General features: G+C 43.4%; 1 protein-coding gene across 1 annotated transcript in view; it reads right to left on the bottom strand.

The window, feature by feature from the left end:
* Window positions 1-14,596, bottom strand: part of HEPHL1 (hephaestin like 1) — a 38,052-nt gene extending 23,456 nt beyond the window's left edge. Inside the window, exons 1-5 of the mRNA XM_059818951.1 lie at window positions 14,427-14,596; window positions 4,917-5,161; window positions 3,945-4,157; window positions 2,052-2,231; window positions 779-1,033 (exon numbers count right to left, since the gene is read on the bottom strand). Of these exons, the coding sequence (XP_059674934.1) occupies window positions 779-1,033; window positions 2,052-2,231; window positions 3,945-4,157; window positions 4,917-5,161; window positions 14,427-14,596 (1,063 nt within the window). The remainder of the gene's footprint in view (window positions 1-778; window positions 1,034-2,051; window positions 2,232-3,944; window positions 4,158-4,916; window positions 5,162-14,426) is intronic.
* Window positions 14,597-15,504: the final 908 nt, after the last annotated feature.

Raw genomic sequence — 15,504 nt, 5'->3', positions numbered from 1 at the left:
TTGTTGCATGCCAGAATCAAGTCTGGTTTGCCTGATGCAAATCCCACTGAAATCAATGTGCAAGTTCTTAAAAGTAAAAATTCTCCCAACTCATCTCTGTTATGATAAATACACATTGCCTCCTGTCATGAGACCTAGTTTATGATATGTGCTTTCGGGCACTTGCACCACTCAAATATCACATCACCACCATCAATTTCCTTCACATAAAGGTTTCTGAAAACACTGCTAATTTTTGTCTGACTTCTGTAAAGGAAAAAGCTATGAAGTGTTCAGCTGCCATGATTTTTCTTTATGGGTAAGGAACGTGTGGACGAAGCATTGTGGGACATGGTTTAATGGTCATGGTGGTGTTAGCTGGTTGATGGTTGGACTTGATGATCTTACAGGTCTTTTCCAGCCTTAGTGATTCTGTGATTCTGTGTGATACTTATCTACAACAAAAAGTGATGATGAAGGCTCCTTTTATTGCATATCAAAATCTCTGGTTTACATAGAAAGCGTGGTGTCAGCATTGGGTCTAGCAAGCCTTCCTCATATGAATTACACAGCTAAGTCATTCATACTAGCTGAAGATTTGGCCCAACATGTATAATTTCCACTGGTGACTAAACTTATATTCATGATGTTTATCTGGTGAAATAGTTCCAAAGTGTTCAGTTAGTCACAGAAAAAGTGTCAAATCCTGCTTCCCCCAGAAACATCTCTCAGTTTTCTCTTCCAAGCATAATAGAGGCTGGAACTTCTGAAAGGATCAGGGAGATCTATAGCAGCGTACCTCGTAAGTGCTCATTAACTTGGCATGTTATCAGCCACCTCCCAGGGTTCCCAGGAGTCATCTCTGCTGTGATGAATGTTGCTGGGAACAGACCGACGACATCTGCTCTCTGGTCTCTGTTAGTGAACGTGTGGCCGTAGAAATACGCGGCGTGGATATCTATCTCGCTTCCCATGCCAAACAAGTGCCAGGACATGGAAGTGTCAGCACACATCTCCAAGCCAGGGAGATTGCCGTAAATATAACCATTAATAGCTAAAAACAAAAGTATGAGACTTTATGAGAGTTGAAAGAGAAGTGCCAAGTGCCTTTGACCCCATTTCTAAGGATGACCCTTTCCTGGCCCAGAAACGAAACTGTCTGAATGTCCACACTGAATAAGGCCCTCACAGGTTCCTTGATGAAGAGTAACATTTTGAACATACAGCTTACAGCTCTGGATGATCAAATGGCCCAAATTCTCTGCTTGCGTGTGTGAAAAACTTCCTGGGTAGTAGCAAGATGTTGCAAAGGCCAAGTCATCACCAAAAAGGCCTGATAATGAAGTTAACTTGTTCTGCAGCTGTTTAGCATGTCTGAAATCTATTTCCTCTTATTCTGAGTCATAAATATATCATTATGTGCCAGGCTTAAGCAATTTAGATTTGAAAATGATTATATCAGTCAAATCAGTCTAGTCAGCTCTGTCTTCCTCAGCTTCCACATCTGACAATGTATCAGGACACTAGGAGAATGAGACTCATATTTTGCAAAATATTTTAACTCCTAGGCTCCATGGAACAACCGAAATACAGAGAAATGTCTGGATGTAACATCTTACACCAGATCTCCAAATGGCACAAAGTACTATCGGCCAATGGATCTCTGAAGGGCAGGAGTGGTTGTACCAGCCAGCCCACCATCCACAGGGCCCTTTGAGAATTGCTGGACTCTTCCAATACACCCATCTCAAAGTGCTCTGCAGCTTGCTCTTCTCTTTTCACAGCTGGTCAAACAGTCACCATATGGCTTAAATCTGTCGCCTAAGATAAAATGCTAAACAAGTGGCAGAGCTGGGCATGAAAGCCAAGCCACCTTTCTGCAAACCAGTGTGTTGTGTCCCCAGATTTTCATTTCGGGAGAGGCATTTTATCAACACAGTACTTCAACATCCTGACCCATTCCTTGCTGACACAGATAAAGGAGAGACATAACAAGGGACAGAAAGTCCTACTGAAATGAAAAGAGCCTGGTCACTGCTGTAGGACACCATTTGCTCAAAAGTCCTGCTTACCATGCATTCGGTTGCTGGTCCGGAAACCTTCATCCTCTTTGTCAACTGTGGCTGGTTCTAAGCAGAAGGTATTTATATTCTCATCGAGGTACCAGCTGAAGTTTTCGTCTACAATGCTAAACATCAGGGCAAAAGCGTTAGCAGCACCAGTCCCTTCTATTGAGGTCTCATCTGCAGTTCCTAAATTGCAAACGAAAAAGAAAGTGATAAAAAAAGCCTTGGAGGGGATTGAATTTAAAAGTGACGATAACTTTGGAGCACTAGAGGAAATACAGTGCTCTGCCAGTGATCTATAGGGCAGGATGAATCTCAACTAATTTTGTTCTTCTAAGACATCTTGACCCCCCTCTAACAGCCTTTGAACAAATGAGTGCCTCCAGAAGGCAGTTCATCTCATCTAAGTCAAGCTGATATTTCAGAATCTCTTTGATTTGACATAAGCACAAGTATCTGCCAATATCTGTGGTCCCATTTTCCTCATCTTTGGCCCCCTGCACCCAACCCTGCCCTTTAGTCAGTGTTAGCATCTGTGTGCCTACACAGTGAGCCAGGTCATGGGCCTGATCCAGCCAGAAACCAGTGACTTTTTTTTGACTGGGAATTAAGGAGAGGCAAGTTGTAGCTGGCATTTCTGTTGCATTGAAGCGACTGGTGAACCTTACCCTCAGAATGGCCATCTAAATGTGGCTCACTCTCCACAGACCATTTAGGGAACAACCTGGGACTACAGGAGTGGCAATAGTGAGTAGTCTATTGGTAACTCTTGGCAGGTTTAGACTTCATCTAATTGTCTAGTCTACTTCTGAACCCATGAAAACTTTTGCTTCCCCTGCATCCTATGGGAGGCAGCCCCAGAGCCTTGCTGTCAGTCCTGTAAGGAGCCACCCACCACCATTGGACAGAGGACTACAGCAGTAGCATCATGCAGATATCCACCTTGATTAATTCAAGACCAAATATGCAGATAACCTGGCCTTTCAGGCTAGGATTGTTTTGAACACGCTATCTCATAGCTTCATGTGTTATCCCATAGTTATCAGCTTGGTTTCACATATTCAGGCAGTTCTGCAGATTTCAAAGTCTTCCCAGGAGAAAAACATGTCTGAGAAATTTTAATTGTGTGAGTTAAGCTGGAGACCAGGCCTGCCCTTTCCACATTGAAGTCTTTCTCTTCTTCATATATAAAACCTGCTTCACTTACACGTTCTGTATATAAAATCAGGGCTGGTTTTGTACTGCGGGAGGTACTGGGAAGAGGTGGCAGAATTGCATGTGTCTTAGGGGGAGAGGGGGTGACAGCTCAGCTGATAGAGAGTAGAGGACTGGTGCATGGTCTCTGATGGCTCCAGTACAAAATTAGCAGACTATAAAGTACATGGGACAGGCTGTCACCTCAGCTGCTCAGCTCACCTTCCCATATGGTTGTGATATACAACTTGTGAGCAAAAATAAATATATAATCCATGTGGGGAAAAAATGACAAAGAGCATTGGGGTTTCAAGTATGTAAATGGCAGTGCTGAAGTCACCCCCCCAGCCCTAATTTCATTTCTTGGGCAATGAGTCCTTTGCTCATCCTGAAATGATCGTAGTTCGGGAACATTTATTTTTCATCTCAGGCACGACCGTCTGGCCACAGAACATGCTTCAGTCCCTCCACCAGTCGAGGCAAATCTCTTGTGAAGCTAAAGGGGAGCAAGAAGGGGGGTTGTCCCAGAGCTACAATACCTACCCTGGGATGCTCCTGGAATGGCCCAGCTATTCCTTGCCCCTTTTTATGGGCTATGTAGGGATAGACTCTAGACCATCATGTTTATACCTGTAAGCAAAAATGACTGTTAAGATGCCAAGCTTGGCAGAGGGGCTTGTTTTATCAGTGTTTCTAGCTCAGTACCTTTTTTACAAACCAGCAGTGGCCCAATTAAACCAGATGCAATATCTCTTGGTGTGTCAATGTGAGAATGGTAAATCCAAGTCAAGCAGTTTGAGTCTGCCAAAGTTGGGGAATAATCTTTCCTTACTGGCCATGTGTACGTGTAATTTCCACCGGGAACAACAAAGTCGTCCTCTTTGCTTTTACCGCCAGTTCCATCAGGGTAAAGTGCTCCTAATACATTAAAAGGAAAAAGGAAGCTTTTAGCCCCCCCCTTAACTGTTTTCCTTAAATAAATGTGTAATTTCTTCTAATTTACCACAGATTTATAAAATAATAACAGCACTCACAAACACAGAATCACTGAGAAATTGTGAAAAAATTTAGAAGTTCTGGTAAAACCGTCAAAAAAATCCATTATTTATCAGTAGAAAATGCTTTAAAAATGCATTAACAGGCTCTAATTTTTCCTTGGCTCTTTACTGTCATCAGTCATCTACACATTTTTTCAGCTAACATTGTGTATCGTCTCACAGAAAACTGATGAGAGCAATGAATTTAGGCAAATCCATACAGTCCTCTAACCAAAATACACATTCATAAGTTTGGTATTCTGAAAATTTAATCATGCCTGTTATACCCCTATAGAGAGGAAAACATTTACTTACAAGAACTCTATCCATTCAAACAGGCTAGAAGTAGAAGGAAGGAGGGAAGATGCCTCAGTGACTTATAATTCAGGAAAAAAGACCCACCTAACCTGTTTCAGTACTGGATTTATCCCAAGCGTCCAAGGTTTGTGGCAAAAAAGTTTTAAGAGATGAGGCTGTTTCTGTTTTTAGTCATCAGCTGTAATTACTGATGAGTTTATGAGAGGGTGATCTAAAGTACTCTGATGTCAATGGCCAGAACAATAAATACTTGGACAAACTTTTAGCCATGACATTAGCTACTCCAGGGGAAAAGGAGAGGAAAAGGCAAACCAGCTTTTACCTTCAGAGTCCTTGTCATAGAAGACCCCGTGCGGATGCACAGAGTACGGGCGGGAAGCAAAGTTTTTTAGATGGACGATAAAGACATCCTCCTCTTCTGCCTTCAGGACTGGCCCAAGGAACCCCAGCCAGGCTGCTTTGGGGATCTCCTGGGAGTAAGTGTCATCTGTGAATTGCCTAAAAATAGCTTTTTTGTACACACGTCCTATCCGGTTGGCTCCTCTTGTTGCATACACACTTGCAAACCTAGTGTTGGGAAGGGGAAATAATTTAGAGACAAAAAAACTCCTTCAAGAGTTGATCAAATAACTGGTGCTTGAGTGCAGATAAATAGTTCCCTGGGACATAATCACTTAGCTGGTGGAATAAAAGCTGAGGAGTAAACCTGGATAGCGTTAGCAGGGTCCAAGCCGCTTTCTGTACAGTAACAGGTCATCCTACTTGCAGGTCTGGCCTTTAGCGTGGTTACTACAAGTCTTCATTTGAGGACCTGCCACTCAGGCCTTTCTGTACAGTTTTAGCAGCTTCTCCCTCTTGTCAAGGTTTGAAACCTCACATTTGAAAGCATGACTGGTCAGAAGGAAAAGAAAACCAAATTAAGTTTTTTCAAAAGCCAGTAAGAGTGGTTCTAATCAACTAGTTTGACCCCAGAAGAGTAGCATGAAATATTTTTTGCATGAAATGCATAATTTCTACATTCCAGAGTCTATGTTTATAGCAACTTCAAGTGATGGACAACCTACCATATGGGCAGTGGTTGAGATATTATAGCTATTAAATACCTGCTCCTTTCGAATCCAGAATTGCATTTGTAGTCTAATATCATCTAGCTCTGCACTCCAACCACTGGTTCCCATCAAGCCCTCTCTCAGATCAAAGAAGCCGCATACCATCAAGAGCTTCTTTTCTATGCAAGCAGTTGCATAAGTTTTAATTAATTGACTAAATTGCCTTCTACCCTTCTTCTGGACAAACCAAGTACACTGACATTCTTTATGCCACAAATCTTTCCTGTAGCTCTTTTCTGAAAGCCTTCCAATATTTCTCTCTCTCTTTTGAAGTCTGAACACAAGAAGTTCATACAATAGGCAAGCGATATTCCAGCTAAAGCCAGAGGTGCTCCCAGTCAGTATTTCTTACACAACTGGGAATTAATTTTGCCCTTTTAACTATAACATCATACTGCCAACCTATGTTCATCCCATCTGTTATGACACAAGATCTCATTTTACTTCTCTTCAGGTTACAGCTGACAAGTATGACACACATTCTTCATCCCTAAATATCCCACACAAAGAGGGTAGAAATTAACCCCTTCGCTACACAACCAGCTGTGGACTGTATGACCAATTTCAGCATAGTTCACTGTTCCATGAGTTTTTGCATGCCCTGAAGATTGTTTGAACTTCATACTTCCTAACAAACTCATAGAAAAGCTTTTCCTGAATTATCACCAGCAGAAATATAGCATTTTCATATTTATAGTGGGGTTTTATGACTGGCCAGTTTGCCTGCTTGAACCCATTTTGTTTAGGTGCTTTTGTGCAGTGCTAGCAACCTAAGTGTTGGGTGTCACACGAGTTGAAAGGTATGATTTGCTGTAATTTCTTCACCATAAGACCCACTACTGCCCCTTTTCAAGCCATCTCTGCTTGACACCATAACTCACAACATTCCCCATCTGTGGTCGTTACACCTCTGTGGCCACTGTCTACACCAGATCCCTGAAGTGATCCAGATATAAAAGCCTCCAAAAAGAACGCTTTTTCATTTGAAAAATGTGCTTTATAACAAGCCAAGAGCTATTTTGGCACAAATGAAAATGCTGCCAATGATACTGCTGTGGCAGAAACAGTTGGCTAGGATGGAAGGGAAAGGACAGAAGTTTCTCAGTCTGCTTCTTCACCGAATAACATATGTCAGATAAATACACCCCAAAAGTGTGGTTAAGGAATGAGTTGCCAAGAAGTCTGGATTTTCAGTGAACTAGCAGGTCTGCGGTAACTGTTTGCACAGCAAGACCTGGCAAGTCACACCACGCTCACCAAGGAGGAGATACCTTCCACTGCCTGGGGGGAAGAGCTGCTACGAGAGCCTTCACCACAGAGTAGTAGGTGGTGTCAGTAGTAGTGCAGTGTAAATGCAGATGCTTCCTTACCTCATGGCAATGTATTCATGTGGCTATGCCCCAATTCAAATTATAAATTGATTTTTAAAATGGTTTATAAGAGATTTTCTCTAGGAAAAAAATCAAATAGATTTTTTTTCAGAAAGTACTTATTTTCAGGAGATATTTTTCAGCAGAATTTTTCCATTTTCATCAGCCATCAAATATTTTAAATGAGATGCAGCAGTGGCACCGTGCTTTCCCCATGATGACAATGCCCTTATGGCTTTGGCTTTCTGGCCAGACAACATTGCACACCCTCCCATAACTTCACACCTCTGGGGTACACTGTCTCTCCTGCAGAAGGAGAACTGTACCCCAGAATGCACTTCTTGATCAGACTTTGTCAAATGCTTGACATGAGCCTAACTCCTTTAAATGCATAGATCAGGGATCCCAAAATGCAGTTAGGTATTGAGATTCAAGTAATCACCCTGAGAAAACCCTGTAGGTTTAGGCACCAGAGACTTCTTCAGTGCCTAAAGCCATGCTGTAGCATCTCTGTTGGCTAGATCTGTGCCTGGTTCCTACTTAAAGCCATTTAGGAGTCAGAAAAAGAAGTCTTTTTAGTGCCAGCTTTCTGAAGGGAGGGCCATTCAAATCCTCCACCCGTTCAGAGCTGCAGAGCCCACTGTCAGGGCAATGGGTATCAGCTGCAGCCAGTCACAATGCAGGTGATGCTCTTCTATGCATGGCATCAAGCAATGCAAGAGTCATGGAGCCAGAAAGGGATCATGGCATGAAAGGAGCAACCTGGCTTCTTGGCCCTGGTTAAATATGGGTTTTGTTTAATTGTTGTCCAAAAGAAACCAACCAATCAACTCTGGGAGACAAATCCTACATGCCAGTGATGCCATTGCTGTTGCATTACAGACTCAGGCTCTTTCATTGCTTCCTTTCCTTCTAGATCCACACTCTCCAAAGGGCAGAATAGTTTCCTACCCGAAATGCCCTGATGTTTGGGAGTTTCTTGGAGTGCAGACACTTCAGCCTCGCTCCTCCTTCTGTCTGGGAGGGGTAGAGCCCAGTTCTTCTACCTATACAAAGACATGTATTTTCAGCACGTCCTTTTGGTTGCCCTTGGTACCTGAGAACAGAGCACACTGGTTGTTGTCTATCCCACTCTAGGCGTCCAGGCTGCCCCATTTCATCAGGAGGACCTTTGGGTGCCCACCTCAGCCTTGCAAGTAGCTGGTAGCTCTGTGCCTCTTTACAAGTGTTGCTGTGCTGCACATTACAGTGCTTAAAGTCCTTTGCAGAAAGACTACCCACACTGGAGCTAATGGTATCAGCCATAGGAAGCTCATAGAAGGGATGCATGGGTGTGAGTGACTTCTCTGCACTTCCAGATGCCTGGATCATGGGCATGTGGCCACACTGTGGGGCTGGTACCTCTACCCAGTGCCACAGTGCAGCCAGCAGATGTGTTGGAGGGAGCTGGCACAGACTCAGCACCACAGCCCCTGCTGCTCCATCAGTGGGACACAGAGGTTTCCCCCCGTCCCTCTTCTTTCTTTCAGTGAGAGCTTCTTCTCAGTGCTCCATGAAGTCTCTGCTGCCAGTGCCATTCATACCGGCACATCTCCCACCCCACAGTTCCTTACCATCCAGCTCCAGAATCCCTCAGAGATTTTCTTCGCTTCAGGATAGTGTCCTGCTGACCTTTCCTCTCCTGTCTTTGACAACAGTTTCTGTCTTCTTTTGATGGTGTTTGCTTCCTTGGGAAACACTTCAAATTTTCAGTCACTGAGTTAAACATCCCCTTCAGCTGCATCTCCTGTTTCATTCTTTCCCACCCACTGACTTTCCAATATATTATTGCATCAGTGGCTTCTCCAAATGCTGTAATGGTTAACCACATCCAATTCTCTGAATCTGCCTTTGCCTCCTTCTTCCAGTGGTCACAATGTGCTGTTCTACTGGGCACCCCCTGCTAAAAAGTCTCCTGTCTGTCATTCCTCCTTGTCACAAGAAGACAAACCTTCTCCCTGTTTCTTCATGCTCCCCTGTTCACTTCAAACTGCTTCATCCTCCTGATGGCTTTGTGATATCACTGCCTGAACCTCTTCCATCTCTCTGGTCTTGCAGAGGTAAGAGCTGCACTTCTAAATCTTGACTATCTCCCTCCAATTCAGTTGTCAGCCTGCACTTCATGTGCAGAAAGTTGTGATGATCAGCCAGTCCCATTTGTTACAGGAAAGGGGAATACTCCATCCTCCGAAGCTGTACCCATGCCAGCTTCCTAAATTCCCTCCTTCATCTCCTCCAGACAGGTCAGTCTTGAGGTTACATATAGGGGTAAGCAGCTTGTGAATCAGGGCATAAAAAATCTTGTTCAGACTAAGAAAACCATGCAAATCCTGCTTTTATTTCTGTGCCTGATTTCATTTTGCCAGTTGACCACGAAAAGTTGGCAATGCACATGAGTGGGACAGGGAGTTATTAATAGGGAATTAGCTCTAATTCCTTAAAATAAGTATTAACATAATTACAGACATCCATCTCCCTGCAATGATGAGCACTACGACTCTTCGAAATGAGAGAAAGAGTACAAGAGTGTCATGTAGATTTTACTTCAAATCAAGACATGCAGATAATCTGCCATCTCAGGGTAGGACCATGAGTCAGGGTAGGACCATGAGTTAAGTGTAATTTCTACACCTATTTCTTTTATCACACAGAAAAAGTATTTTGCCAACATTTTTACTGTGTTTATGTTACCTTTGTTCTTAAAAAACAGAGCTACAACTAAACAGAGGTTATTTTTTTCAAGAGGTGCTTACATGAGTACTATGTTACAGTGTGCAGTAAGAAATGGAAAGACCTGCATGTTGTGCATGGCCAAACAAACAGCTCCTCAGTAGACTGGAGCCAGATCCCTCGCTGATAGAATTTCAAAGCCTGGTGGGTTTGTTTGCCACTGTAGTCGCCACTGAAAAAATCAGCACTTCGAATAACTACAAGATGTGGAGTCCCAAATTTTCTCCTGTGGCTAACATGCCCGCTGTACGCTCCTGGGTGCAACTGTACAATGCAAACTTTCTTTTCTTACCATTGTTCCACTAAAGTCCCATAGGTTTTACACTGACAACCATTTAAACAACTATCTTTATGGGTTTGTTCCCTAAAATCTGTTGGTGGTAAAACCTTTCTTACTCTCTACCCTTTTCACATACTATATGGCTAGGTTTATAACAGGTTTTTTTCCTCCAAGTTCCCCATTTTTCCTGTGGCTGGAGCAAGCCAGGACAGTGCCCATGGATCCAGGCTACCCCAGTCATTTTAACCCCTGGGTCATGTAACCTGTACAGGGTAACCCTCTGCCAAACCATGACTCCTGTGCTAAGGCCAATGCAATGTCTGTGCTAGAGGGATGGCCAGTGGAGGGGGACCAGTGGTGCCAACTCACATTTGTAAATGGTGCCCTGACCACAAAGCATCAAAGAACAAAGTAAGTTGTGTTTCCTAAAAGAGAGACGCAATGTCCTCAAAGGGTGTTTTAGGCCTTTTCTGACCCACACAAGAGGTCAATCAAACCTATAAAATCTTAGACGAAGCTCTGAGGTGTCACCGGTAAAGTGTGGATATAATGGTTTCTCTCCTAGAATAAACTTCTGCTTCCCCTGAACTCAATAACAAAACTCCTGTCAGGCTTCATTCGAGCCAGGATTTCACCTCAAATGCCCTTTTGATGTTGACCCTTTCCACAGTGGTCATGTCCGCTGATGCAATTGGGTCATTTGGCCGCACGACGACTCAGCCATTAGTTTAGCATCTATGACGACAGTTTCACTGTCATTTATCTGGGTGGGATCTCCTCATAGGCAAATTGCACAAACTGTGTTTGATGCTGTGGTAACAAAAAACACCCGTTAGTGTTGGTGGGTGCAAGACTTGGCCCAGATAAATGTAGAATTGGTGGCCTAAAGAGAAGGGACGAGCTGTTACATCAGGCAAAACTTAACATCTACCACCAGCAGAGCAAGTTTTAAGTGTCCATCATATAAAGTAGTACCACGTTAATTTAAAGGGATTATCAACCAAACTCTAATCCTGAGGGCTGAGCCGCAGTGGGGAGGGAAAGACTGATGTATGTCAATCCACAACACCTATGTGTACTCTTCTCTTGAAAGTCCGTTGTTTATGTGACCATTAAAGGGAGCAGGTAATGTCTGAGCTCACCCTCCTACTGCAACAATATTCAGCCCCTAACCCACAAAATCTCACTGGATCTGCAGCACGTCCAGCAGCACTGACAGCACCTTGCACCCTGTGTGTCCAGTCCACCATGGTTTAATGATGTCAACTCTTTCACCGGTTATATCAGGTGGGAGGAGGTACTGAACACCTTCCCAGCTCACTTACACTCAGTGGCCATAATTTGAATCTGTGATTTCCAAAGTCCTGTGTGCTTCAGAAAATGTCAGCTTAATTTTTGAAGGGAGAACCTACAGTGAAATGTCTTGGTTTCTTTCATAACACTCCAAATTACAAGAGTTAGTGGAACAGCTCGAGGCTTCAAGTAGGCAAGACGAATGGCAGAGGCGAACAGCCTCATTATTCTCTTTACATAAGAAGCACTGATGCACATCAAGATACTTGCTCTGTTCGGGCAGCAGGCTGGCCCCTGAGCACTGCAGCAACACAAGGTATAATAAAAATTAGCATCCAAGTAGAGTAGTTATGTCAACACAGGGCTGAGTTTGGGTTAATCAGCTCTGACAAGAGGCAGCCTTTTCAGCTCACACCCAGGGAGGTGCTGATGCAGCTCTACGGCTCCTGGCTCAGGAGGCAGCTCACTCAGCACCAGCACAGCAGGAGCTGAGCAGCGTAGCCGTGCCTGGTGCCAGAACCAGCTCACCTGATTTCCAGCCCCATGCTTCAGCTACCAAAATCTCCTTTCCCCTCTTTACTGCTAAAAACTAAAGGCTGAGGAAGGTATCATTGATTTTGGCACAGCAACATTGAAAATCATCTCCTAAATCTCACTATCTGATCCAGGTAACGTAACACTTTCCATTACACACTTGCTAGTTCAGCTTTTTTATTCAGTAGTGAAGAATAAGTGGTTTTGATTATATCTCTGTGGGCTAGCTGGAATCAAAGGGCACATTCCTTTATGTGTATGCACCGACTCTCTTAAAGGTAATCAGTTTGTCTGCAACCTCTTTATCTTCACTTCCCTATCAATAAAACTGGGATAGTGCCCCATCAGATGGGTGCTGTAAGGATGCATCACAAGGTGAGAAGTGCTAGGCTCAGCGAGCCTGAGCGTTGCTGCTTGCAGAACACAGGTGGCTCAAAATACATTCCTGTCTCTACCTAGGAATTGATCCTTAAACTTTGTTTATGGAACTACATTTTTTATAGTATCCATAGGAACCAATTAATTAGCTGAAAAGTAACCCATTAGTATACTGCTTTAAATTTACATTAAAGGTTATCCTAAAGAGCTAAATAGTCAAAACAGCTATTACTGGTTTACTATTTAGTCCACATGCTTATGCAGACACACTATTATTTCAGGATATAGCACTTTATCCTGGCTCAATTCAATACAGTTTGGAAATGGAGTAGACTAGCTGCAGGAATCACTTTATTATTCTGCAGTAGAAACCTTCATGTCGGGAGCTCATTACAAACAGCTCCCCAGCTTCGAATGTGTAGTCTACCTTAAAATCCAAATCACATTTCCTCGGTCAGTAAACCCTTTGGAATTAACATTCGGTAATTATTACATTGCAGCGATGACTGAAGACATAAGCTATCATGCCTCCCTGTTGTGCCATGTAAAAGGCACAGACTTTAAAGTAAATGTGCCACTTGATGTTCAGGGAACACAAGGTGCAGACAGCCTGAAAAGTACAATTTACAGAACAGCTTCCAAGTCTCTTTGTGTTATTGGGGTGGATTTACAGGTACCTGCCCTTCACTTAAAGCTGAACTATTTTTAGTGAGAGAGGGCTTCCAGTTTAGGGAGTGGAGGAAGTTACCCTCTGCTGAAAAGAACAGGGAAGTGAGAAATTCAAGTGTTTAACACAACTGAAGAATAACCTTTCCAGCAAAGCCTGTTTTCATGGGCTGGGAACAAACTATTACCCTGAATTTTACCTATAAAGGTAACACCTATTTTGCTGGATGCTCTCTGGCATTTCCAGTTGTTAAGAGCATAAGCATAAGTTTGTGTTGAAAAATAAAATTCTTTCTTGCCTCCTGCTTGTGGCAAAATAATTTCCTTTATGAAACCCAACTGAGAGTCATTCTGAAATTACCAGCCACTAGAGAAAAGTCTGGCATTGCTTGGAATTTCCTGAAAAGTCAGAAAGGACATTTCCATTTCTAACTGCCGGGACACAGCATCCAGCTCCCAGTAGTGCCTCCAGACCTGGTACAGACACCAGGACCTTCCTCACTCACTCACGGCTCCTACCCCAACCCCAAGCCTAGACTCAGAGGAAGGACCCCCAAACTATCTCAAGGGTGTCAAAGATATCAATGAAATCTTAAAAATATCCCTATGAATGTTTGAAGCCCACGCTCTAGAGAGCCACCAAAGGTCTCTGCTATCCCCATGCGATGTCCAGGCCAGCTCTCCTGGTGTGGGAGGGACATGCAGCCAAGCCCACCAATGCAGGCATGATAACAGACACCAGTTTTCCAGTGGCCGAGGCACGATTCATCACAGTGCTTACCTACGCACTCTAGTTTCAACACAGGTGATCACCGGGACTTCAGCGTGACCATTCGCCGTTGTATATTTAAGTACTTATCTAAATAGATTCCCTAAAGGGAGGTCTCCGCAGTTGCATATGTTGCAGGGTTATATGGACTATCTACTTGTATCTCATTCGTAGGTACTAGACACATCTGAATTCTACAATGTCATACCAAGCCCCCCAACTTTTATCGTCTCACAGGGAGAAAACTTACAATCTTTTGCCAGTTAAACAGACTTCTATGTCTTGTTGCAAAGAGCTGTGCTTGATTATGGCAAAGTTGTAATTTGCCTTTGGACAACAAGTACCAGAGATACCTGCATCTCCCTGAAACACACACAGCGGATTTTGAACCCACTACCTGACACTTTCTTGAGAAATATCAGTTCCTTTACATCACCTTCAAATACACACTAACTATCACCTTGCTTAATCAACCACGATGGAAGAGAAGTCAACCAAAGTCCACTCCTGCGTTGAAGCTGAAATCCTGCCTATGACAACACCATTGGAAGAAAAACAAGAAAAAGGCCACCTTAAGACATTTACAGCAACATTAACCACATTAGTCAATTTTCTTTCGAGCTGTCAATACATCTCCAATTTACCAGAGACTCCAGTGACTTACTTGTCCTCTAAGAGGTTTTGTCCCGTGATCAGATTTTTCCCAGATGGTCCATAGTCCCAGTTCTCTTCCACAATCCCGAGGTAATAGGTTCTGGTCTTTGCTTCCACCACTGCAAACAGCCAGAGGAACCCAAGAGCGCGAAGGCAGCCACCATGCTGCACAGGAGGCATTTGTGGTTGTGATTGCGAGGCTGGCAGCGGGCAGGCAGCAGCAGGATGCACCACAGAGAGCTCACCCCTCCCTCCCAGCTCTTGACAAGTTATAAATAAGGAATGGACAGAGCAAAGCTCCTCCTTTTCAGCAGGTAGGACTGGGATAGGTAGAGAGCCCGGCTATGCAGAGCAGGGCTAAGGAGGAGGTTGCTGCCATGGCAGGACCTTTGCCAATCCTTCAGTGAATGCATAAATTGCTCACTTACCTGCCCAGGCTAGAGCCACTTGGTGTTTTTTGGAAGTTTGGAAGTTTTTTTTGTCCTCCTTTTCCCAGACTAGGTGGTATGGCATATTGGATCAACTTTTTGTTGGTCTTTTTGCCATCCCTGTCAAAACCCTTTTTTTTTTAGTTTTAATTTAACTCCTTTATCATGTCTGAGATTTCTAAAGCTAGCATCTTGCTGCCTTCGTTGGGTTTTTTCAATGGCATAACACTCGTTTACAATCCAGCATTGTCACAGAGAGAATTCTCCAGTACCTCTCCAATTTCTAGGATTTTCTGACCCATTTATTAAGATGGCAGGTGATCTGAATGTGTTCAGGTTTAGAGTGCCCAAAATAAGGCCCCTTTTTACAAACATTTCTGGAAATTAGAGCCATAGACAGCTAAGAATTGAGGCACACAAAGATCACCCTTTTATTAAACTTGGTAATTAATGTGCCTGCGTAGCTCTCTAGAAAATCAGTCTCTTCCTTTACAGCTTAACTTCCTCTAAGAGGACATCTATATTACCATCTTGGCAAAGCAAAGTGTAAACGTATACGAGTATGAGTTGATAGATATTCTAAACCATTTAGATAACATCCCCTTAGGTGGCAAGACACTCTGCAAAATCATACTGCTCTCTTACTCATTTTTAACTGAC

Source organism: Gavia stellata, chromosome 1, assembly GCF_030936135.1.
Source record: "Gavia stellata isolate bGavSte3 chromosome 1, bGavSte3.hap2, whole genome shotgun sequence".
In the NCBI taxonomy this organism is placed as follows: domain Eukaryota; kingdom Metazoa; phylum Chordata; class Aves; order Gaviiformes; family Gaviidae; genus Gavia; species Gavia stellata.
The sequence above is the reverse complement of the archived record's forward strand: the minus strand, read 5'-3'. Positions and strand labels throughout refer to the sequence as shown.